The 25,375-nt window shown below is 44.2% G+C and overlaps 1 protein-coding gene across 1 annotated transcript in view; it reads right to left on the bottom strand.

Annotated features, from left to right (window-relative positions):
• The window catches only part of WNT10A (Wnt family member 10A), a gene marked incomplete at both ends in the record, with an annotated part of 61,430 nt that extends 40,294 nt beyond the window's left edge, over nucleotides 1-21,136 (bottom strand). The window contains one exon of the mRNA XM_081314886.1: nucleotides 21,072-21,136. Within this exon, the coding sequence (XP_081171012.1) occupies nucleotides 21,072-21,136 (65 nt within the window). The remainder of the gene's footprint in view (nucleotides 1-21,071) is intronic.
• Nucleotides 21,137-25,375: the final 4,239 nt, after the last annotated feature.

The raw sequence follows: 25,375 nt of genomic DNA, 5'->3' as shown, positions 1-25,375 counted from the left end.
CTCATTGGTTATGAAGGAAAAGTCCTGAGAGTCCAAGTGATGACTAGCTTGGCCGCACGTTTGAGGACCTTGGGAGGGACTTATGATGCAGTCCTCACTTAGTGGCCATTCTGGAAACCGTTTTCTGAGTTGATCAATGTGGCGTATGACAATTCGCCCTCTCTCCAGCCCCACTTCATAAGATAGGGGTCCAGATGCTTTGGTAATTTGACCAGGAACCCACAGATTCCCATGACCATAGTTCCTGGTCCAAACCCAACCGCCCATTTGCAGCCCCCTAGGGGGTTTTGGTCAAGAGGCTTCTGCTGCCACTCTATCTGGATGCAACCTGTCCAGTTTAGTGATCAATCGCCTCCCCCAATGCAGTTCTGCAGGACTTTTGCCTGTAGCAGTGCAGGGCGTAGAATGCTGGCAGAGTAGAAAATCTGCCAATCTGTGATGCCAGTCACCTGTTACAATGCGCTTGAGTGATTCCTTTGTTGTCCTCACCATGCGTTCAGCTTGACCATTAGAAGATGGATGAAAAGGCACAGACGTTGCATGTCTGATGAGATTAGCTCTAAGGAAGGCCTGAAATTCAGCAGCAGTGAATTGTGCAAAGGCTCTGCTAATGCTGCCTTATGAGGTAGAAAGGTGTGATAGAAGTTAAGGAGACCTAAGAATGCTTGTAGCTCACCTTTGGATTTGGGACTAGGAGCCATTTTAATGGCCTTCACTTTAGATTCAGCAGGGTGAATGCCGTTAGCATCAATTCTGAATCCCAAGAATTCTGTTGAAGGAACCCCAATACTACACTTGCTCTTTTTTAACTTGAGGCCTGCTTCATGAAGCCTCTGTAAAACAGTTCTGAGCCTGCAGGCTAACACTTCTGGGGATTCCCCAGGAATAAGAACATCATCAAAATAAGGGCAGATGCCCTGAATGCCCTTAAGTGTGCGTTCCATTATTCCCTGGAAAATGCCTGGGGCAACACTGACTCCAAACTGTAAGCGTTTTACTTTGAAAGCCCCCCTGTGAGTCATGATCCTCTGAGCCGCAGCTGTGGCCTCATCAACCGGCAATTGCTGATAGGCCTGTGCTAAATCAAGTTTAGCAAAAATAGTACCCCCTTGCAAGGAGGCTAAAATGTGGTTGACCACTGGAACCGGGTAAGTGTGTTGCTTGAGGGCTTTATTTAGAGTGCATTTATAATAAGCACAAATGCAAATTTCCCCATTGGCTTTAAGTGGGGTGACTATAGGAGTTTCCCACTCCATCAACTGGCTGTAAAACACCCTGTTCTACAAGCTTGTCAAGTTCAGAATCAATTTTATGTTTTAAGGCAAAGGGGACCCTTCGAGGCTTAACCCTAATTGGAACTACGTTGGGGTCTAGCTTGAATGAGATAGGCAAGCATGTGTATGTTCCTAGGGCATAATCAAAAACGTCAGTTGAGTACAATGAGACTCGTTCTCTGGCCCCCTACTACTATGACATCCAGGTGCCCATAAAACCCCTTAAATTTTACAGTCAAGGTGGCTTCTCCCTTAACTTTAACTTGAGCATTTTGAAAGTCAATTAGAATTATGTCTTAGGGCCTCAGTTTGGCCCAATTGTTACTGCCCCTACACACAAAATTAAAAGTGTCTTGAGAAATAATGGTGACTGCAGAGTCAGAGTCCTATTCCATTTTACAAGGAACTCCTTGTAGCTCTACCAGGAGTCTGAGTTTAGGTTTGAGGGGGCTTTGGGCCCCAGTGCGGCACACGCTTCTATGGCTTCTGAAAAACCTCACACTAACCGGACCCTGAGCCCCAGTACCTCTCCTAGTCGGTTCTTCCAACTGGTGTTTGGGTGGCCGGTCCCTCTGGTGGGCTCTGCAAACCACTGCGATGTGGCCTGTCCGGCCGCAGGCTCTGCACGTGGCTGACCGGAATCTGCAATCAGCGCGAAAATGGCTGCCACCGCACCCTTTACATCTAGGCAAGAGAACTGCCTTGTAAGTGTTCTCTTGCTGCTGGCTGTTGCGGTGTTGCGCATTGGGCTGCTTTTGAAGTTTGTTGATTTCTGGTTCTTCCTCCTCGGAGGACTCTTCGGGGTGTTTGGCATCCTCGTGGTGAACCGTTTCTTCATGCTTTGTCATTTTGGCGGGCTGGACTGCTTGAACTGCGCCCCCAGCGGCTTCATCGGCCAAAACTTTGTCCCGTGCTTCTGAAAATGTTAAACTCGGTCTGGCAAAGAGTCTTTGTTGAAGCATTCGGTTCTGTAGGCCACAAACGAGCCGATCTCATAGTCTCTCTTCTAAGTTCGAAAATTTGCAAAGGCGTGCAGCCTGCCTCAGGCCCACGATGAATTCTGAAGCTGATTCACCAGGTTGCTGCACTCTCTGGTCAAACTTGAAACACCAGGCCATTTCAGACATCTTGGGCTGGAAATGTTCAGTTAGCTTCTTTCTGAGGTCTGCATAGGAGACTGATTCTATTGGCGTCGGAGCGAAGAGGTTCTCGGCCAAATCAAAGCTTGCTGGGCCGCACAGGCAGAGTAGTGTTGCGGCCTTGAGGCCTTCTTCCATGATTTGGTTTGCCTGGAGGTAGTTTTCTACCTGGGACAAATAAGATGGCCATTCTTCTGGATGCTTCACATCTAATTCTCGAAGTCTTCTGACCTTCGGCATTCTGTTTCTTGCTGGTTCCTGCGATTCCTTCCGATCCTGTTTCCCAGGCTCAGGGAATGAGTCCGCTGAGCACGAGGTCACTAGCATAGCTTGCTAGCCGACCTTGAGGGAGGGGGGGAAATGCCTTTTCCCTCCGGCGTGCACTGCCTTCCCCTCTAAGACTTCAGCTCTTTTTCAGGGAAGCAGGATCCCACCCTCATCGCCAGTGTTGTGTAGCAGGTTCTTGGCGCAGGAATGAAGATGAGGCAAGTGAGTTCAGGAAAGCTCATGGATTATTGCTTGCCAGATCTGAACAGAGTATTGGGCTGTAACTAGCTGCAATATATAGTCTAGCCCCTAGGCAGCAGCCAATAGGTTTGAAGCAACCATTGCCGCCTAGGGACAGCCAATAGCAGCACTGGAGACTTGTAGTCTGGGTTGCTGGAGAGCCGTTAGCTGCTCTGGCAACCCACGTGGTATTACCATTGAGCCCAATACATAACAGTTATGTTATTATTTCTATTCAGACCATCAACATACCACAGAAATGAGCTAGTAAATATTAATATGAGCTGTTGATATTTATGTCTGCAACATACCATTGACTCTCAGTCTGAAGATTAAAACATGAACATGCTATATTACTATGCAGGTTCAATTCTGATGGCCTTCTCTCCAAGCAGGGTTTTTTTGTTTTACAGGGAAGTTAGGGGATTCTCCAATAGAATTCTCAAACTGTTCAGAAGGGCTACATAGAATCCACTGTCAGAATTAAAACTATCTGAAAACCACTTTTCATCTGAAAGTAGCACCCTTCTAGCAAACCTGTGCTATTACTGTATTTGAAATAGATGGCTGCATCTCAAAAGATCCCTCTGTTAAGGTACTGAAGTTTGTAGATGGTACAACAGTAATTGGTCTCGTTCGAGACAACAAAAATGACGAATCTGCATACAGACAAGAGGTTGAACAACTAATCTTGTGGTGCAGCCAGAACAATCTGGAACTGAACACACTAAAAACTGTAGAAATGATAGTAGATTTTAGGAGAAACCCTACTATTTTTCCACCTCTTACAATACTAGACAACACAGTATCAACAGCAGAGATCTTCAAGTTTCTAGGTTCTATAATATCTCAAGATTTAAAATGGACACCTAACATCAAAAATGTCATCAAAAAAGCACAACAAAGAATGTTCTTCTTGCGCCAACTCAGAAAGCTCAGACTGCCCAAGGAGCTGTTGATACAGTTTTACAAAGGAATTATTAAGTCTGTTGTTTGCACCTCTACAATTGTCTGGTTTGGATCTGCAACCCAACAAGATAGACACAGACTTCAACGAATAGTTAGAATTGCAGAAAAAACAATTGCTACCAGCCTGCCTTCCATTGAGGACCTGTATACAGCACAAGCCAGAAAGAGAGCTGTGAAAATATCTACAGACCCCTCACATCCTGGACATAAACGGTTTCAACTTCTTCCCTCAAGATGACGCTGTAGGGCATTGCACACCAGAACAACTAGATATAAGGACAGTTTTTCCCCCCACGCCATCACTCTGCTTAACAACTAATTCCTACAACACCGTCAAACTACTTAATAGAGCCGTATTACTATTATTCTCCTCATCTTTCCTATTACCTATCCTTATCTTCTTATGACTATAACTTTATTGCTTGTAACTTACAATTTATATTGTTTTATTTAGTATCCTAGTATGATTTATGTTGTTTGCTTAGCTAGTAACCTATGACTATCACTAAATGTTGCATCTTACGATTTATGATGAATGTATTTTTATTTTATGATCATGATTTATCACTACAGTATTACTTGTATGTACCCTGAGAGCTTGTGCACCGGAGACAAATTCCTTGTTTGTCCAACCACACTTGGCTAATAAAGAATTCTCCTCTCTCCTCTCCTCTCTCCTCCCCTCTCCCCTCCCCTCCCCTCCCCTCTCCTCTCCTCTCTCCTCTCCTCTCCACTCCTCTCCTCTCCTCTACTCCATTCATGTTGTATTCCTAGGAAGAGACTAACCAAATAACCCTATATACCAATTATGTTGACAAAAGAGAAGAAATATGTGGTCACTAAAATGATGCAGGTGAAGCAGCTGCAAAGAAAATCACTAGATGGCAGCAAAGATGTGCAAAAAATTGTTATCATTTGTGGTTGTCCAGAGTTTTGCACCTCACGTCTAGTATTTTATCCTAGGCTTGCTCAATCCAGGGGGTTAGGTAAAAATACACAATGCAAAAAGTAAACTTTATAGACATGTACCCTACATACCTGGGAATACAATAATACCCTATCATGATCTATGGAATTGATCACACCTATATCCAGGTACACAAATGAACAAGAAAGACAAGACACACAGAGATGCTCACCAGAATTCCTTTAGTCCAACTTGCTAGTAAAAGTTGTAACAGTTGATTCTGTTCATCAATTGCACACACAGAAAAGAAAAGAGATCCTACACAAAAAAAACACAGACAGCTTCTTATTCAGAAGTCCTGCAGAAAACATAGCCTGGTGGAACAAAGGTTCATGATTTTCCCAAGGAGAAGATTCATTCAACAGTTAAAGACAGATCCAGGAAGTGAGAGAAAGGCAGCCCCAGATGTAGACTAAGGCAACCAATTCTGATGCCCCAAGAACTTGAATGCAATTGGAGTATGGAAGAATAAAATCCCCTACACTTTTTACACAAAGTCAAAGCCAGAGGACTCCCAGGATCAAAATCCACATTATAAGTAATGCAGAGCTTACCCTTTAAGTGTACTACGAAACAAGAATAAAACATGTGGTAGGATCTTTGTTCAATATCTGGTTACAGATACATAAGAAACCAGAACAACCTAAGGGCTTATGTTTTAGAGAAAATGGATCATGGGAACAATACCATAATATATTACAAGAAAAGATACTCATGCCCAAGCCAATGAGAACAGCATTAGGCTCCCACATAGCCATTTTAGACCACCTCTTGTCCTTGTGATCCAATGTATCACTCTTCAATTTTGCAGACCAGATCAGTCTTTCAAACAAGTACTTTATTGGCCAGTTCCCTCTGTAACTGGCTAAAGCATCTCTCTGATTTGATGATACAGGAAGCATAACTCCTTCATGTTACAAGACCTAAAGGACAATAATGGGAAGAGCAACGATCAGCCCCAAGCCCTTTAATCTCATTCTCAAATCTCATCTTTAAGCTTGCTGAAGGCTAGATCATTTTATAATGGGGTGTGCAATTTTTGTTAGACCAATGACTGAAACAGCACGTCAGGGGCCACACAACAGAAAGGGTTAAGTCTGCATGAAGATTAAAAGACTGAACAGAAGATAAGCTTTCAAATGTCAGCATGTCTTATTTTAACTTATTTTCAGAAATAACAAATGGAAAACTATCAAAGAGAGATCCAACCTAGAATTAAGGAGAAGTTTCCTGACAGCGAGAATAATTAAATCACTGCAGCAGTTTGCCTTCAGAAGTTGTGGGTGATCCCATACTAGGTTCGCCTGGTGCGCCAGTTGCGACCCTATCTGGACCGAGATGCCCTACGCACAGTCACTCACGCGCTCGTTACCTCCCGTTTAGACTAATGCAACGCTCTCTACATGGGGCTGCCCTTGAGGACCACTCAGAGGCTTCAGCTGGTGCAGAATGCGGCCGCGCGAGTTGTGATGGGGGTTTCCCGATACTCCCATGTAACACCTCTGCTCTGCGAGCTGCATTGGCTTCCGGTTGCCCTCCGGGTGAGATTCAAGGTGCTGGTGATGACCTATAAAGCCCTAAATGGCTTGGGTCCGGGATATCTGAGGGAACACCTGCTGCCAGCATCAAGCTCCCTTCGTCCAGTGCGCTCCCACAGGGAGGGTCTTCTCAGGGTACCGCCGGTAAGAGATTGCCGGCGGATAACACCCAGGGGTAGGGCCTGCCCTTTGGAACCAGCTGCCCGTGGAGTTGAGGACTGCCCCCGACCTCCGTTCATCCCGCCGGGACCTGAAGACCTGGCTCTTCGAGCTCTCTGGCCCAGGCTGAGAATTTTAATTTAATTTTAATTTTAACTGGGGTTTTTATTTGTTCAGGGATTGATATAATATTTTTAATTGTTTTTAACTTTTGTATTTTTCATTTTAATCACCCTGTAAACCGCCCTGAGTCCTTCGTGAAAGGGCGATATATAAATGTAATAAAATAAATAAATAAAAATAAATACTAGAGGTTTTTAAGAAATTGGGCAGCCACTTGTCTGGAATGATATAGGGCCTCCTTTTTGTGCTGGAGATTGGACTAGAACAGGGCTTTTCAACCTTTTCACCCATTGTACCACTTTTAGGATATGGCAACATCCGAATACCACCAGTCGCCTAGCAAAGTGTTAAAAACTTGATGATCAAAAAAAAAAGGAAAAAAGTGATGAAGTACAGGTAGCCCTCAACTTACAACAGTTCACTTAGTGACTGAAGTTACAATGGCACTGGAAAAAGTGCCCCCCAAGCCACAGCAGAGCAAGACACCTGCCTGCCCGCTCGGCGGTGCTCTTTCTCCTGTCCGAGATTTTCATTGTTGTGAGCATTTCTGTTGAGGATTGGCAGCCGGGATGGGTGGGGGTGTTTGGTTTTTATTTTTTTCCCCCTCTGCTGGGTTGTTGCAGCAGGTTTAAGTCACTTCACATGACCCTGGGGCATTGTGGCCATCATAAATATGAATCAGTGCCAAGCATCTGAATGTAAATCACAGGACCCTGGAGATGCTGCAACATTCCAGCTGATCGGTGCTTCTTCTGGGCTCAGCAGAAGTGCCATGATCAGCGCTGAGCTCCAGCTGGAGCCTGGCGCTGATCCTGGTGCTTCCGCTGAGCCCTGACAGCCCTGCAGCTCCAGCTGTCTCTCGCTCAGGCTTGTGCAGTGCTGCCACTGGTTCAACTCATTCGCCTCCCCCGCTACCACTTTTCTAGGATGGTCGTGTACCACCTGCTAGGTGCCAATGTACCACAGGTGGTACCCGTACCACTGGTTGAAAAGCCCTGGACTAGAAGACTCCCAGGTCCCTTCCAAATCTGCTATTCTGAATTCTGTTATTCTGTTATTCAACTTTTAACACCCACGCAGTGAACAATTTCCTTCTCCTCACACCTGAACTGATTTCCAATAAAGTAAAAGAAAATGTGACCTTTCCCAACTGTCCATGTTATAATATGAACAGGGGAAAATGACAGATGTTAAGATGATCGTATGGAAGCTTTTTGCTACCAGACAAAAAGTGAACGTATAAGGAGACATTCCTGATTCTTTGATATGTGATATGTTGTAAGCTGCCCCAAGTCGCCTTGCAGTAAGATGAGCCAGCAGAGATTTTTAATAAGAAACAAGAAATAAATGATATGCAGCTCCTGGGCCATGAGTTCTGCTCTGCATACTTACTTCAGGATATCAGAAATTAATTTCAGTCTATCACATCCTTGGAATCAACAGACAACAAATCATACTTTTATTAACATGGAGAAGATTCTGAAAGTAAGGGGGGGGGGAAAAGATGTGGACAGTGGTGGGATTCAGCCAGTTCACACCTCTTCTGCAGAACCGATAGCTAATTTTTTGTTGCTCAGGCCCAGAATGGACTTCCGGAAGCGGCATCCACACAGAGAACCAGTTGTTCACATATTTGTATGTGGGAATGGGACAGCAGCCCGTCTAGGGCAAATGTGTTGGTAATCTACCAGAGGATCAATTGAAAGCATCCTACTCTACTGGTATTCATGGGGCACACTTCCATCTGGACAATACACAAGACTGACCTTACAATGTAGGACAGAATTCTGTGAAAGTAAATGAAGATTTGGAGAGAGTCAATCTTCGTGAGCTTGGGAAAGAAAAAAAAGAGGGTTATCACTTGAATGTTCTTCCAATGTTTGTGCTATAGCTTTACTCTCCAACTGCGGGGAGCAGGTGGGGGGAGGTTGACATGTCTATATAAAGACAAACCCTTTTTCCTATGTAGACAGTAGGATTTCATGTGTGTAATGACTATTCGCTCTGCTCCATAGACTGACTTTGAGTCAGTGTGCACAAGTACTTCTTCAGCAATGACTATGGTTGGGATGAAACAAGGTGGCCAGGTACACTTTTCATAATTGTATTAAAAAGTCTGTAGTTTGAATAGAAAATAGCGGGGGAAAACCATTTTGGCAGGAGTCTGTGCGTGACAAGTAAACAGGCTGGACTACTCTCATCCGCACTGGTGCATACATCCAAGCCACTCTTGTGTGCAATACCTGATCTGTGGCCTAACAGGGATCTTACCTGGCAGAACTTTCCTGCATTAGATTAAATCCTTTCATTTAAGTGGCACAGATTCTTCCTGGGCTGGGAAGTAACATAAGACCTACTTCATGGGGAAGTCAGAACATGATTGTTTGTCTTAGTATGTTATATCAATCAAATTACTGTGGTTTCCAAAACATGGTTAATAATATGTGGACCCAGCCAAATGTGATTTATTCAACAAATCATGACTAAACAAGGTACGCCTCAATGCAATATATGAATCAGACAAACAGGAGCTGCTTTACTTAAATATTCCTATTTCAGCAATACATTCCTGGGCTTTGGTTTTGTCCTCTGGCTTGACTTCTAACTCATAGAGTATTCTGACTCTGCGTCTTGGATTAACCAACACGGGGGGGGGGGGCTGGGCAGGAATGGGACAGATCTGAGGGTCTCTGGCAGAAGGGACTGGGGCAAGTGCCAAGGCATGGTCCACTGGGGGAGCCTGTTCCTCTCAGGCCATGTGTGTGTGTGTGGAGGGCTGGATGGTGGCATGGAGGTCAAATGCCCAGCCCAGCCCTCAAGACCCATGGCACTAAGCCCAGCCCCACTTCCCCAAGGTGGCGCCCAGCTGCACTTACCTCCTCCTTAAGGCTGCTGCTGCTGTGCTTGCTCTCCTTAGCCAGGTTGCTCATGATGGGTACAAGGGCAAAGTCAAGAGGGAGGCCCACTCCCTCTCCATGTGAGGAGACCTGGCTTTGTATCCAAAGCTTCCTTAGCAATAGGATGGGAGACCCCCCAGGATAGGCCAGGAGGAGGGGGCAAGGGGATAGTGAAAGGGCAGCAGGGCAGGACTAAAGCAGGACTTCCCTCAGACCATCCCTCTCCTTCCTTCCTTCCTTCCTTCCTTCCTTCCTTCCTTCCTTCCTTCCTTCCTTCCTTCCTTCCTAGAACAGTGTGGTGGGAAATATTTGAGATGAGGGAGGGAGAAAAACAGGCAAGAAACGCAGCTGGAGAAGTGTCATCCTTTGTGAGGAATGAAGAAATGCACCATCGCCTGGAAGTGGCCAGTACATGACCCTCGCCTACTTCACCCATCCAGCTTGGTGGGCTCTGGGGGAGGGGATGCCATGAGCAGTGTGAGAGTCGATGTTAACCTGTGCAATGATGCCCAGCCCCCAGCCTGCCTGGGTTTGGCAGGCAGTGGGTCGCTCTCCTCACACTGCCGAGAAGTTGAGCTGGGTGGCACAAATCTGAAGAGAAGCGCAATGCTGCCCAACCCCTAGCCTGCCTGAAGTAGGCAGGGTCATATGCTGGCCACTTCCAGGCAATGGTGTATTTCTTCATTCCTCACAAAGGGTGATACCTGCCCAGCGTGCACGCAGGGGGCAGTGCCAATGTGGCCCGGGCCGGTCCCTCGCTGTTTCCCATCTGTCCACAGATGGGAGGAAACTCATACACTGTGGTCAAAGGATTCACATTGACTTTGCTGGGCCCTTTCAGGGACAGCTATTCTTGATAGTGGTCGACAGCCACTCTAAATGGCTGGAAGTAATTCCTGTTTCAACCATGACTACTGCTAGGACCATCCAGGTGCTTAGAAAGCTTTTTGCCACACACAGGCTACCGGACGTTGTAGTATCAGACAATGGGGCCCAGTTCACAGCGGAAGAGTTTCAAGCCTTCTTGAGGACTAACCTCATAAGGCATGCTACATCGGCTCCCTTTCATCCCTCAACTAACGGGCAGGCTGAACATATGGTGCACACTACAAAGGAGTCACTCAAGCGCATAGTGACTGGAGATTGGCACCATAGGCTGGCTGATTTCTTGCTTTGCCAGCACACTACGCCCTGTACAGTAACAGGCAAGAGCCCAGCAGAGCTTCGCTGGGGGAGAAGGCTCATCACAAAGCTGGACAGGTTGCACCCTGACTGAGTGGCAGCAGACACCTCATGCCCAAAGCCTCCAAGGGGGTTGCAAGTGGGTGATGGGGTATGGGACCGGAACTATGAGCATGGGAACTTGTGGGTGCCAGGTAAAATTGTCAAAATCTCGGGCCCTCTCTTGTATGAGGTGGCTCTGGATGGGGGGGTGAGTCATTCGCCGCCATATTGATCAGCTGTGGAAGCGGTTCACAGAACGGCCACAAAGCAAGGACCTCGAGACGGGTCCGCTCTCAGCAGCCAAGCAGGGCAGTTCACATGCTCTGAGGACTCAACCAGTCAGTACAACGGCCAGGTGGTCGTAGATGGGCGAAGCCCAGGAGTGCAACAAGGGTCCCCTGATGGGGAAAGTCATCCCGATCAAGACAGCCTCGGTGCTAACTCTGCTTCTTCATTGGACTTTGGTTTGGGCTGACCTGGAATGGCCGGCCAAAGGGACTCAAGTCAATCCGACTCTCGTGAACTCATTAGTCCTGGTCTACCCAGCCCAGCGGGCAAGCTGATAGACCGGGAGTTGCCTGGATCCCCCAGGCAGTCTGCAAGGTCACGCAGACCACCACATTTGCAAGACTTTATTCTCAAATAATAATAATGTGTGTACATTCTAGGAGGGAGGGGTGTAATGTATTGGGCCTTTTACTTGAACTGTTTTCAATGTCTTTTGAATGCTGCTTAAGATTGCTTAACTAGGGTGTCTGTGTAACGGTCGCTGACTGCCCAGACATGCAGTCTCCAGGACAATCATAGGTTGGCTCTGTGGCGGAAATAGGTTCCTTTAAACCTATTGGCCACCGCCTAGTGGCCAACCATATAAGTAGCTGCGCAGAAGCCTCTGATTCAGTTCTGTTCCTGTTACTTCAATAAAGCAATGTTCCTGTTTGAACCCTCTCGTCTCGCCTCCTGCTTCCAAAGAACCCACTATACAACATCTATGATCCCCAAATCAGAAAAGAGCCTTTCCAGTTCTGCTATATCTTCAAAATAAGCAGTGGTTCAAACTTTGAAAATCAGCAACATCACCTGTCAGTAGCTGCAGCCAGCTCCAAGAACAGAGCATTGCTCTGAAAGGCTGAGCAATTTCTTGATAAAATAATAAAACATATCATTTTTCTATAGCAAATGATAGAGTTCAATTATAGACCCAGAATGCTGGGAGTTCATCCCATATCTGTAAAGCAGGGGTCTTCAAACTTGGCCCTTTTATGACTTGTGGACTTTAACTCCTAGAATTTGTCAGCCAGGCATGCTGGCTGAGGAATTCTGGGAGTTGAAGTCCACAAATCATAAAAGAGCCAAGTTTGAAGACCCCTGCTGTAAGGCAACAATTGTCAACCTCAGCAACTTCAAAATGTGTAGAACTTCAGTTCACACCTTTTAAAGCTGCTGAGATTGAGAAACACTGTCCAGTATATACGATGTAGTGCAAGCAACTCTGGTGCTAACATTTACTTAGTACAAACATAATAAAAATCAGAAAGTAATCTTATCTGCAAAATTATATGAGAATGGTAGAGTGACAATCACTCATATTGGATTCAGACATTGTGACATGCCACTTTCAGGCCTTAATTGGGGAATGGGTCACATACAAAACACAAACACAGAGTGGGGAAAAAATAAGACTAAGTATTTGTGTCTGCAGCCTGTACCAGCAAAATTAAAAGCATCTTATACATTTATTTTTTTATACTGCCTGACATCTAATTGTAACTGGGGCAGCTTTCCAAAAGGTCAATGCATTTGATAACATTATTTTCATAAATCATTTACAGACTACCTATTTATGTTCATCTAGGCAGCTGACCCCATTTTGACCTAGTATGTTGAACAACCCCTAAAATATTGGTTTATGATTTTATGTGTTAGGCAAGCTAATAAAATTGGGTTTAATGAAATTGGTTATATCCACTGTGGATGCAAAGTGAACATAGCTATGGCAGACTTTTCAGAAATGCCCATACTTGGGGCACTCTTGAAATTGGCCCGCGCATCTGGTGGAACTTAATGCTATTCCATATATTTCTCAACTATGTTTCTTAGGCCTTCTAGAAGGACAGTGATAATACACACATCAGAATGGGACACAGAAATAGTCTAGGTGAGATACATATCATTGAAATGATAATTAAGGGAAATCCATACAGTATGTTGTGCCCAATCTAGTGCTTTCTGTACAATCGCAGAAAACCTGTATAAAGTTTCCTAGGTTCTTTGACAGAGGAGGCTACAGTGTGAACACTTGAGAACCACTCAGAAATTCATCTCTTATTAATGCACCACGGCCCCTTCCCACCCAGGAAAAATATGATGAAATTTGTCAAGAGAGGCAGTGTTTATTATTGATTTTTAAAAAAACTATTATAGTTACCCGGGATGCAGCAATGATGTCCAAATGAGACTGAGTTAAATTCTGACTGCCTGCTCTAACCACACAGACATTGTTTAAGGACAAAGAGCAAGTTTTATAAGAAATAAGTCTAGATTCCTTTTTCACTTACCGTACCTTATTTTGCAGACAAACCCCTTTTGACCAGAATGGCTACCTTTCCTTCTACCACCCACAAGAACCCATAAAAGTTGTAAAGTTGTACCCCTTCTCTGAGGAAGTCAGGGCCTGCCCAATAAAAATTGCTCACCCTCCTTCTATCCACCACCCAATCACAGGACCATCCACTCCCATGTACACTTTTTTCCCCCTGACCCGAGAAGGCTAAGGAAGAGAGGTCCAAACCTCACAGCACTGGGGAAGAGAACCAAAGGGCTCCAGGAATGGGCATACTCTCTCTGCATGACCTGCCTTCCTGCTCCTCCCCACTCCAGCTCTACATGAGTTAAAACACGATTTCACAAGGAATGGCCGCAGGTCACGAGCAGTGGTGGTTGCTGCTGCTGCTGCTGCTTTAATTAATGCAAGTTCCAACGATAATAAATTAAGGAGGGGGAGAGAAAAGCAACTCAGAAACAGAACTATTAAAACTCCGGCAACTTAGGAAAGAAGGAGAGACCCCTTATTAACCCTTCCCTCCGCTGGTTTCAATGCTGACTTTTTCTTTCTTTTTCTTTTTCTTTTTTTTTTTGAGCAAGGAAACTACAGGCAAGAAACAAAGTGCTGGCCATGATTGCAAGTCAAAACAAGGTGTATCTCATTCTTTCTGATGATAGCTATTCAAACAATTATCTCCCTCCAATTCCCACATCATCAAATTAATTCAATTAGTTAAACTACTTATAGTAGCAGACATGTGAATAGCTTCCTCTGCTGACTTTTAACAAACGTTCCTTTTTTTAAAAAAAATTATCATCTATATTTTACATGAAATGGGCACTGAACTGAATTTTAAGCCTCAATGGGCTTTAATGGAAAGTTACCTATCTCTGATAAGATCTTGGCAACTACTCCACTTGATGTATGCCAAAGAAGTGTTTCCTTTCCTAACCAGCTAGGCAAATTTGGTGGGTCCTAAAGGTAATGGTAAAGGTTCCCCTGCACATGCGTGCTAGTCATTTCCAACTCTAGGGGCCGGTGCTCATCTCCGTTTCAAAGCCGAAGAGCCAGCGCTTGTCCGAGGACGTCTCCATGGTCACGTGGCCGGCATGACTAGACGCCAAAGGCGCATGGAACGCTGTTACCTTCCCACCGTAGTGGTCCCTATTTTTCTACTTGCATTTTTACGTGCTTTCGAACTGCTAGGTTGGCAGAAGCTGGGACGAGTAACAGGCGCTCACTCTGTTACGCGGCACTCGGGATTCAACCTGCCAAACTGCTGATCTTCTGATCGACAACCTCAGTGTCCTAACCCACTGAGCCACCACATCCCTTTTTTGGTGGGTCCTACTGTAATATAAACTGAGCTTTGAATCTCATAACTCATTAAACCACTGTAAAAACTCTACTATAGAGATAGGGGGGTAAGAGGTTTTATTAGAAAATACACACAATCTAGAATAGCTTCTTTGAATCTGTAATGATTATTTTAAGGATGTTCACCAATGACAGACAGAATTAACTTTGCCTGATATGCATCAGACTTAAGACTGTTGCAGCATTCCCATGGTCATGTGATCAAAATCTGGACGCTTGGCAACTGACTCATATTTATGACGATTGCGGTGTCCCAGAATCATGTTTTTCTACCTTCTGACAAGCAAAGTCAATGGGGAAGCCAGATTCACTTAACAACCATGTAACTAACTTTAACACCTCGTAGGCAGTAACCGTGTTACTAACTTAACTGCAATGATTCACTTAACAACTGTGGCAAGAAAGGTCATAAAATGGGGTAAAACTCCCTTAACAAGTCTCTTAGTAACAGAACATTTGGGCTCAATTGCGGTCATAAGTCGAGGACTGCCTGTGAACAGCCAAATCAAAATTTTTATTAGTTTATTTAAATACAATATAAAATACAAAAGCACAAAGGAAAATAAGGGAAAAATAAGGAAGGAAAAGGGGGAAGAGAAAAACGTAGGGCAAAGGGGGAAAAAAGAAAGAAAAAGTGTTGACTTCCGACTCCTTTTAGTGTGGTAGAATAAGAGAATAGCATCAAGCCTCAATTTTTTATTTTTATAGGTAAAGGTAAAGGTTCCCCCGCACATGCGTGCTAGTCGTTTCCGACTCTAGGGGCCGGTGCTCATCTCCGTTTCAAAGCCGAAGAACCAGCGCTTGTCCGAGGACGTCTCCGTGGTCATGTGGCCGGCATGACTAGACGCCAAAGGCGCACGGAACGCTGTTACCTTCCCACCGTAGTGGTCCCTATTTTTCTACTTGCATTTTTACGTGCTTTCGAACTGCTAGGTTGGCAGAAGCTGGGACGAGTAACAGACGCTCACTCTGCTACGCGGCACTCGGGATTCGACCCGCCAAACTGCCGACCTTCTGATCGACAAGCTCAGCGTCCTAACCCACTGAGCCACCGCGTCCCTTTATTATTTATTATTATTATTATTTTTATATAATTATTATTATTATATTATATTATTATATTATATTATATTATATTATATTATTATTATATTATATTATATATTATTATTATATTATATTATATTATATTATATTATTTTTATATTATTATATTATATTATATTATATTATTATATTATTATTATTATTATTATATTATATTATATTATATTATATTATTTTTATATAATAATGTAAACTAGCCATTTGTATAACAACAAACCTATCTAATCGGCGAAAGCCAAAATCAAAGATTGATTTTTTTTCCACCTCAAGCACAAAGTCCAAAAGTGGTTTACCATGTAGAAACAAAGTTAACTGTGTTCTTTAATCCAGGGCTCCTCAAGCCCCGGTCTGTGGACCGGCACCGTTCCTCGGCATGGCAGAAACCGGGCTGCACAAAGAAGTGAAGCCCCATCCGCGGGATGCAGGCAGCATGCAAAACCACATCCCCTTAGGTTTGTGGATAAACCTCTCCCCATGGAACCAGTCCCTGGTGCCCAAAAGGTTGGAGGCTGCTTCTTTAATCAGAGCAGTCAATTTGGCATCTCTGCGAGGACTACCTGTATACTGGAAGATAGTATAGTATAAAGTTCCTATCGCTTCCAATCTGTGTACCCATTGGAGAATGCTGTATAATAACGACAAGGCTTAGCATGAGTTTGCAGCAATTGAATACAATGAAAGGCTGTAATGTATTCAAGAAGGACTGAATAATAAAAAGGAGGAACAATTGCACTGCATATTTTTAAAAAATAGCCACATCTGCACAGAAATCCAAAGGAATTAGCTGGGTTAACTTGGAATTAATTTGAGAGAAACTGGATTAAAATCACTAGAAAAAGAAATAACAGCAGCACTCTTACTGGGTGTTCACTACTAACCGTGACCCAAGAATAAGATATGGATCATACTTTCCTAAAACAAACTGCAGATTCTCCAAGGTGGCATACAGGAGCAATGAAGAAGAGAGCTTCAGTTACATTGACACTATTAGAAAAGAAACTCTGGACGCACGTTTTAAGTGGAAATTTCTGTCTTTTGTTGCTTATAACTGTCTCTGAGAATGAAGGAAGGCGCAAAGGGATCAACCATCCTTGGTCAGTACAGATGGGCAAACTGGAAGTTGTGGAAAAGTGATTGTATAGTACTGGATTTCTTTATATAAAGACATGGACAGGCAATCTCTGATTGGCTAAGTCAACTTTCCAATCATCTAGAAAACCACAGGGAGCTATCCAGTGTTGTCTTAAAGGTGCATGAATGAATGTTTTTCGCCTGCTATTTGGGGAGGCTTTAGGAAGGAAATGGAAGCAGAATATCTCTGAACACTCCTTAACACACACACATTCTCAAACCCATCACTTCCCTCCAGATTTCAGCCACCCAAACTACAGATGAGTATGATCTTATACAGAAAACAGAGTTTAACAAACTCAGAACAGTGAGAAATACGATTCCATGGCAAAAGACGTTAATGGGAAAAGAAGCTTTTGATGGCTGGATTAGAATGTTCTAAAACAGGAAATATGGAAGGGACATTATACAACCGTTCCAACAAGAGCAGGATGGAAGACTGCCCAAAAAAATTCCAATATGGCTATACAAAAAGATTAGCAAAAAATCATAGAAAACATATACAGAATATCTAACAGGGTACATATATACATCAGGGAAGGAGGAAAAAATCTCCAATCAAGCTACAGTGTCAACAAAGCAGAATGGCAACTGATCACAAAGAAAAAGTAGAACTCCTGTTTTGTCTCAGTCTTCTCTGGAGAAAGAAACACCTTCCATGGAGTATCCGTGAAGGCCAGCAGGATTCCCCTTCAACACTGACAGAAACGAAGTCAGGGAATATTTGCTGACCTTGAATGAGTTCAGATCCCCAGGCCAAAGGAATTCTGCCTTAGAATGTGAAAAGAAATTTGCTTATCACTTGACCAACCTCTGTCTATGATCTCTGAGAAATCCTGAAGAGTGGAGGAAATATCAGATTAATTTAACATTAAAGGTAAATGTTGTTCCTATTGTCCAAACAGGGAGAAAGAATGATCCACGGAACTACTGGTCACATTGCCAGACAGAGAACCACTATATTTTAATTGGGTAATTTCCTTAGCAGATTGTGGCAATGTGGTAGACATAACAACTTCAGCAATACTATCTGACAAAGTATCCCATGTTATTTTGATTAGCAAACTAATTAAGCATGATGAGCCTACAGTTGGCCTGTAAACTATTAACTCAATAATAATTCCTAATTAAAGTGGAGTTAGGTATTGAAGGGGTACCGTGGGTGTTGCTCCTCAGTCTTCAATAACTTAGATAAGGAAGAATGTTTATCAAATTTGCTGGGGACAAACTAGGTTGGACAGCTCATATTCCAGAAGACAAACAAAATTCAGAAATGATTTTCATATATTAGAGAACGGGATTGATGTAGCAGATTGGGATTTAATATAAACAAATGCAAAATTATTTAAGAAAAAGAAGTACATACAGCCGTAAGACAGGAATATCGGACTTGTTAATAATACATATCTATCTGATGACAAAATGAAAGAAGTGTGCTAACAGAAATTTCTAAATCACAAGAAATAATAGTTCCACTACATTGGTCAGTCCCCCCCCTTAAACTGCAGCTATCTTTCTAGAAGATACGAGATAAGAATATCTTATAAGAATATCTTATCAGACTATAAATGTTCTTCATTTCCTAAACTGAGGAAGAATATGCGGCTCAGGAAGTACGGTAGTCCTCAACTTATGACCACAATTGACCCCGAAATTTCCATTGCTAAGCGAGACAGTTGTTAACTGAGTTTAGCCCCATTTTATGACCTTTCTTGACACAGTCATTAAGTGAACCACTGCAGTTGTTAAGTTAGTAACACGTTGAATCTGGTTTCTCCATTGTCTTTGCTTGTCAGAAGGTGGCAAAAGGAGGTCACATCACCCCAGGATACTACAGCCCTCATAAATATGAGTTGCCAAGGTCTGAATTTTGATCATGTGACCACAGGGATACTGTAACTGTCCTGAGTGACAACAGTCAATTTTTTCAGTGCTGTTGTAACTTCGAACCTATAGTAAATTGAGGACTACATGTACTCTCTTCCTTCTAAATGATTCAAAATGATGTCTAATTTCTTGTACCCACACTGAGGAACTAGAAAGGCAGTTTACATTGCCTATTTATGAAAAGGGAAGGGCTCTCTTGATCCAGTCTGAAAATCCATGCCAAATCCAAAATTCACTTGAAGCCCCAAAGTAAGTGGGCCCTGCTTAAGAGAGGCATGTCTGCTCTTGGAAGTGATCAGCTCCTAGCCCTCAAGCAAGGGACTTGCCCTTCGAAGAAATGATTAAGAGATTGTGTGTGTGTGTGTGTGTGTGTGTGTGTGTGTGTTTCAAAATAAGGTGGCTCTGAACAGCCTAGCTTTGCTTGCAATAATGAAAGCACTCCACATGGCATCCTCAAGCCTTTTCGAAACGTGATGCTGATTGATTCATTCATAAACTTATCCTCTGCCCCATTAAAAAATAAATAAAATACCTCCAATCCATTGGTTTTTGGGCAACATAAACAACTTCTGCCCGTCCTTATTGTAAAAATGAGTCACAAAGATGAAGGAAATTAGCTACTAATTTGTATGCAGAATGATACAAACCCCAGGACTCAGAACCCAGCACACACCCCATTTCTTCATTTGACCCCCAGCTTTCTCCCTAAATTGGAAAGGGCATTGTGCTCCACCCCAGATACTCAGATATTGCTTATTTGTTAAGTTATGGCTGTGTCTTCATCAGGGCTACCTTGTGAAGAAACATCCTGTGACTCTTGTCAATTTTGACACATAAATATTGGAAGACTAACATATGCTCTAAAACGCTTCCCAAACATTGAGCGTTCTTTATATTTTTAAATTTCTCCCCATTTCTGTTACCAAATTTCTGAGCCTTGATACAAGTATCAGTCTCTTATTTCCTTTTATAATCCATTCCACATAACTTTCTAAAAAAAAACATTACAAAGAAAGCATTACGTATGAGGTTGTGATTCAAGGTTACCTAGTAAGCTTCATGCTATAAATGGAATTTAGACCAGCTCTTCCATTTCCAAATACAAATACTCTCAAACTATGTGCCAAAACTCCACTCTAGTAAGGTAACTGGTTTCTGCAGTACTTTGACAAAAAACCATATAACATTAGTAGTTGCATAATAGAAATGCCAGCTGAACATCAGGGCTCACAGAAAGATCACACAAACCACAAATTTGGTATCTTTTGTTAGCTTGTGTTATGATAAAATAGGGTAAACCTAGATAAGCTATGGCAAACAATTCCATGTAGGATACGTACCATGCTCAACGAAGTTAAAATAGTAAGTTTTCAATCAATTACTATGCTGTATAAAAGATAACACTGTTTTGGGGAAGACCATCTCAGGTCCATGACTATTTCAAATGACTACAGAGATCAAAAGAATCTTTCAAATTTACCCATTAGAGGATTTTTTTCCTCTCCTAGCTACAGATAACGATCATCTTTTTCCAAGTTTAAGAAGTAAATTGAGCTGCTCCATACAAGGATCAAGCAGGAATCAATCTTCCTACTGTCCTTGACTTTGAGTAGGAAAATATGGCTAACAAGTTAGAACAAAACCACTTGGGAGACTGATTGCTTTGCTTCCTCTAACCCCATTTCTAGAAGATGCCAAGCAAATTCCTAACCCTGGATATTCAGAGATGAACTCCAAAATCGACACTGACAAATGAAGGCTCTCCCCGGACGCTTTCATGTCAAAGCAAATGCCTCTTGGCGAGAATTTCAAGATTACCGATGGGGTGAGAATAGGTCTGTAGAAGGAGATGACAGCCTGGATTATAATGTGCTGGGGGGAGCAGGGGGTGAAATAATCCTGATGACTAGAGCCACTCGTAAAAAAGACAAATCTGCTTCGACACTACATTCCTGGGAGAGCTGTAATTACAGAAACAGCTCCCAAGTGACATAGCCTCCAGGCCCTTGGGGGCTTACAAGAGCTGCATTAGTGAGGGATGTGTCATTAATCTCCCTTTAGTACAGTGTATTTGCTGGGCCAGGGGTGGAAGAATTTGAAGAAGATCTTCTGCTGCCAAGTGCGGCTATGGGGTTAAGGTCTTGCCTACTAACTGAAGAAACAGAATCTGGCCAGAGGGAGGCTGCTAAGGAAATCCAAAATAAAAAGAGGAAGGGGTCTTTCTTACCTTTGGCCCCAGAGGCTGAGGAGAAGCAGGGGGCAGAGCCAAAGAAGCAGCCAGGCTTGTCCCATCCTGGATGTTGGAAGTTCTGTCTCCACCAGCTGGTTCCTCTCCTTTAAGTGCCAGCCCAAATAAGACGGGGCAGTGGGTCCGTCTCTCCTTCCCCTTCTATCTACTGTTCGACTCTTTGCCTTGTCACTGCAGGCTACTTTTTTTTTTTGAGGACCTCCTCAACTGCCTCCCAGTGGAGAGTTTTCAGCTTTGGTTTTTCTGTTTATGTCAACAGGGGGGAGTAGGGGTCCTGTTTTAATTTGACCACTGTTTCCAAAGACCTGCAAGTCTAACCTGCGGGTGATCACCTCGGGCCTGCCTCCTCTCCTCTCCCCCCGCCTCTTCCTTCTTCACCAGGGTGGCTGGTTTGCCAAGAGACGTGGGATGTTACCCCTTGCAGAACAGAGCAACAGGCTCCACGAAGCTTCTGGGAACTCCATGCGGACAGGTCCTTCTCCTCCGCCCCCATCTGAGCGCGCTGGGGCGCAGAGGGAAGAAAAGGAGGCTGGCAAATGATTTCCACCACCACCACCACCACCACCACCCCGCCCTGCTATCTAAGTACACACCCTCTTTCTTTTGCAACTGGGAACACCCCCACCCCCCACCCCCACCACCCGACTGTGAAAATCACAGCCAGGGGCTGCAGCAGCTCTTACTGGGCAGAGCAATCTTTCTCCAGGGGCCAAAGGTGGTGGTGGTGGTGGTGGGGAGGGGGGGTCAGAAGGCACGTACGGCCTTGGCAGCCCGACCCTGGAGGCCCCGGGGGCTTCTGGCAGAGCAGCGATGCCCGTCCCACCCGTCCCACCGCGCGGAGCTCCTGGCGATTGAGATGCCGGAAAAGAAAGCGAACAAGGCAACTGGCGGCGGCGGCGGTTTCTCGGACGGGACGGAAGCAAAGCCTTTTCCACGCGTAGCGTTCAACTCCCGAGCCAGCGCCCCAAGCCCGAGTCCCGACACGCCCGGGCAGGAGCCCTCGGGCAGGCGGGCGAGCAGGCAAAGGACGGGTCGGGAAGCGTGTGCCAACCGCCCTCCTCAAGACACGCAGGTCGGCGTTGCACGCCACCGAAAGAGGCACGGCCGTCCCTTCACATACTCCGGTGTTTTCTTCAGCCCGCAAAGCTAAGCGGCTGCGAGGCCGGGCGCGCTCCTCCGTTGGCAGAGCTGAAGAGCAACGCTCCGGCTAAGGCGCTCTCGCCCGAGCCAAGCGCCGCGCTCGTCCCTGCTGGGCGCTTGCTGAAGCCTCTTCGGAGAGACTCGCTGGCTAGTGAGCGTGCAGGCCATTTAGCCAAAACGGTCGCCAAGGTAGATTCCTTCTGCCCTGCCGCTGCACGTTTACTAAAACGTCCGCCGCACTTTTCTTGCTCTGCACGCTACTCTTGGTTCTTGTGCCGAGGACAAGCACGCCGGCTACTATTACGAAGACCGGCGGTTTACACAGTTCAGGAATCAATTGTGGCTACGCCTTTTTTTTTCTCCCCCCCAGTGCAATTAATTACACATAGTCGGCAGCACCTTTCCGTATTTAAACGGCCAGGCGCATATATAGCCAAACAGGTACAATTCAGTCGTCCTTCTACAGTAGAGGGGGGCCTCTTGTTTGATTCCCTTGGACCTAGAGAATTATAGAGATGGGGGGAGAAACTGGTTTAAGCCATCAGGTCCAATCCCTCTTCAGCAACTGAAGCAGGAGCTTGGAAGACACTTAGTCCAAGCCCTTGCTCAAACAGGAAACCCTGTACCATTTCAGACAATAACACAGAATAACAGAGTTGGAAGGGACCTTAGAGGTCATCTAGTCCAACTCCCTGCACAAGCAGGAATCCGGTCTATACCATTTCAGACAAGTGGCTGTCCAGTCTCTTTTTGAAAGCCTCCAGTGATGGGGCACCCACAAGAAGATTTGCAGATTTATTCTCTGTCGAAGGGCAGAGGATGGCTTTTTGATGGGAGAATGTTGCAAAAGATTGGGTTAGATGGATTGCTTAATAGGAGGCTTTTATTCTTGGATTTCCCAGTGTGGTACCCAGCATACAGTATCAGTGCACCTGACATTTACTAATTTTTAAAATTATTTTAATTAAGGGAAAAACTAGAAAGCAAGTACCGGTATGTTGCAAAGTCCAGAGCCAGTTTTCAATATCAAAGTGCATCTATTTGCAAGAAAAGTATACACTGTAAACCACAGAGTTTGCACTAGGTTGCAGCATGTTATTTATAAGGTTTATATTCTTCCATGATTAGGTATGACTCTCTGTGGTTTACAAGATATAAACTTCCATCATAAACAAATTAAAAACACCTAAGCCAATTAAGTCAATTATAAGCAAGCCTTTAAATAATCAAACATAATGGATCAAAATATATGACATCATGCTGAATCCATAGATAGATCGGTGGCTAATTCTAGATTGTAAATACTCTATGAAAGGGCTCAGTTTTTAATATTTTCCTAAAAGGGATCAAGGAGGGGTCAGTCTAATTTCTACTGGAAAGGTGTTCCAAAGAGCCAGCGCTGCTGATGAAAAGTCTTCCTCCCATTTATTCCCCTGGAAGGGAGAAATCAATTGTTTCTCCTGTGACTGACTTTTTCCAATTCCACCTGGAGATAGCTAAGGGCAAAGCAATAAAGGGTTGTATAGGTTAAACCAACATTTTGGGTTCAGGTATCAAGAAGGCGATTGGAAGGCAGTGCTGGGCCTAAAGAACAGGTGTAGTTTGCTCCCAGCTACAATTGCAATAGCATTTAGAGTTAAATACAGCTTCGCAGTGATTTACAGCCCCTAAGCCAGGGGTGTCAAACTGCCGGTGGGCCAGATGCGTCATGGCGAAACCACACCCACCCCATTGCCGGCAATGGGGAAAAAGTTGCAGTAGGCGTTGCACCCCTGCCCTAAGCAATTCACAGAGTCACTATATTGCCCCCAACAATCTGGGTCCTCATTTTACAGCCTTCTCTAAGCAGTTTACAGAGATAGCATATTGCCCCCAACAATCTAGGTTCTCAATATTACCAACCTCAGAAGGATGGAAAGCTGAGTCAACCTTGAGCTGGTCAGGATACAGTTAGCATAAGGGCCATTGTATTTTGGACCAGTTGTAGTTTCTGAGTGGTCTTTAAAGGCAGCTCCATGAACAGCATATTGCAATAGTCTCACTGGTAGTAAGGAGGATTTGGTTTAATATTCCTAGGTCCTCTTGCATAATGGGTGCCCCAAAAGAAGTGGGACAAAGATCCCATGACCATGACTTCTAGCTGCTCTTCTAACAGAAGCAGTAAGTCCAAAAACACCCCAAGTCTCAGACTTACTCCTTCAGAGCTGTGTTTTCCCCCGAAGAGACACAATAGACTAGCAGTATCTCTCCTGCTTAGATTTAGTTTCACCCTGTACCATTCCACCCATATCCTGACAGACTTCAGGCACACGGAGAACCTAGAATCATTCTTATCTATGAAAAAGGATGAGTAGGGGCTGCACAGAACGTACTTTACAAAACTACCCAGAAAAAAAGGGGATAAAGTTAAACCAAAGTGATAAAGTGGCTCTGGAGGCTAAAGGGAATTGCTTAAAGTAACTTTGCTAGCTTGTCATCTGGTAAATGAATATTAATAAATGGGTATTTATCCTAAGTCCCATTTTAAATGGCTATTTTGTGAGCATGGGGTGGTCAGAAGGCCAAATTTGTCTACTGTATTGACCTAACAAGTTTAGAAACCCATATCTTAACCATTCCATAAGAGAGATAAACCAGCACTATTTTCATTTCTACAGTATAACCCAGGGGTCCCCAACCCCCAGGCTGCAGCTCACTACAGGACTGCGGCCTGTTTGGAACTGGACCATGCAAGCATGCGCTTGAGTGTATACACACAACTCCACTTGCTTGTGTAGTGGGTGCTTGCCATACACAGCTACACTCAAGTGCATGAATTTAGCTCTGTGCTCGCATGTGCGCATCAGCCACTCAAATGGAACCATCCCCTCTTTCCCCTCCCCATGCCTGGCCCCCAAGGTGGGAAGGTTGGGGAGTGCTGTCGAAATAATCAGCAATATTCTTAATAATATCATATCCTTACAAATGAATTTAATAGACTTATTCCCAAACTTAGAGACCCATTCAAATGTTATTTATTACTTCAGAATGTCTTTTGTCCACAGTCAGGATGCTTTCAGAAGACTTAATAAATGTCTTATTTTTTAAGGACTGACAACAGTTTGAGGAATTTCTAATCACCAACCCCTCCCCCCACCCAAAAA

Source organism: Vipera berus, assembly GCF_964194415.1.
Source record: "Vipera berus genome assembly, chromosome: 1".
In the NCBI taxonomy this organism is placed as follows: Eukaryota; Metazoa; Chordata; class Lepidosauria; order Squamata; family Viperidae; genus Vipera; species Vipera berus.
The sequence above is the reverse complement of the archived record's forward strand: the minus strand, read 5'-3'. Positions and strand labels throughout refer to the sequence as shown.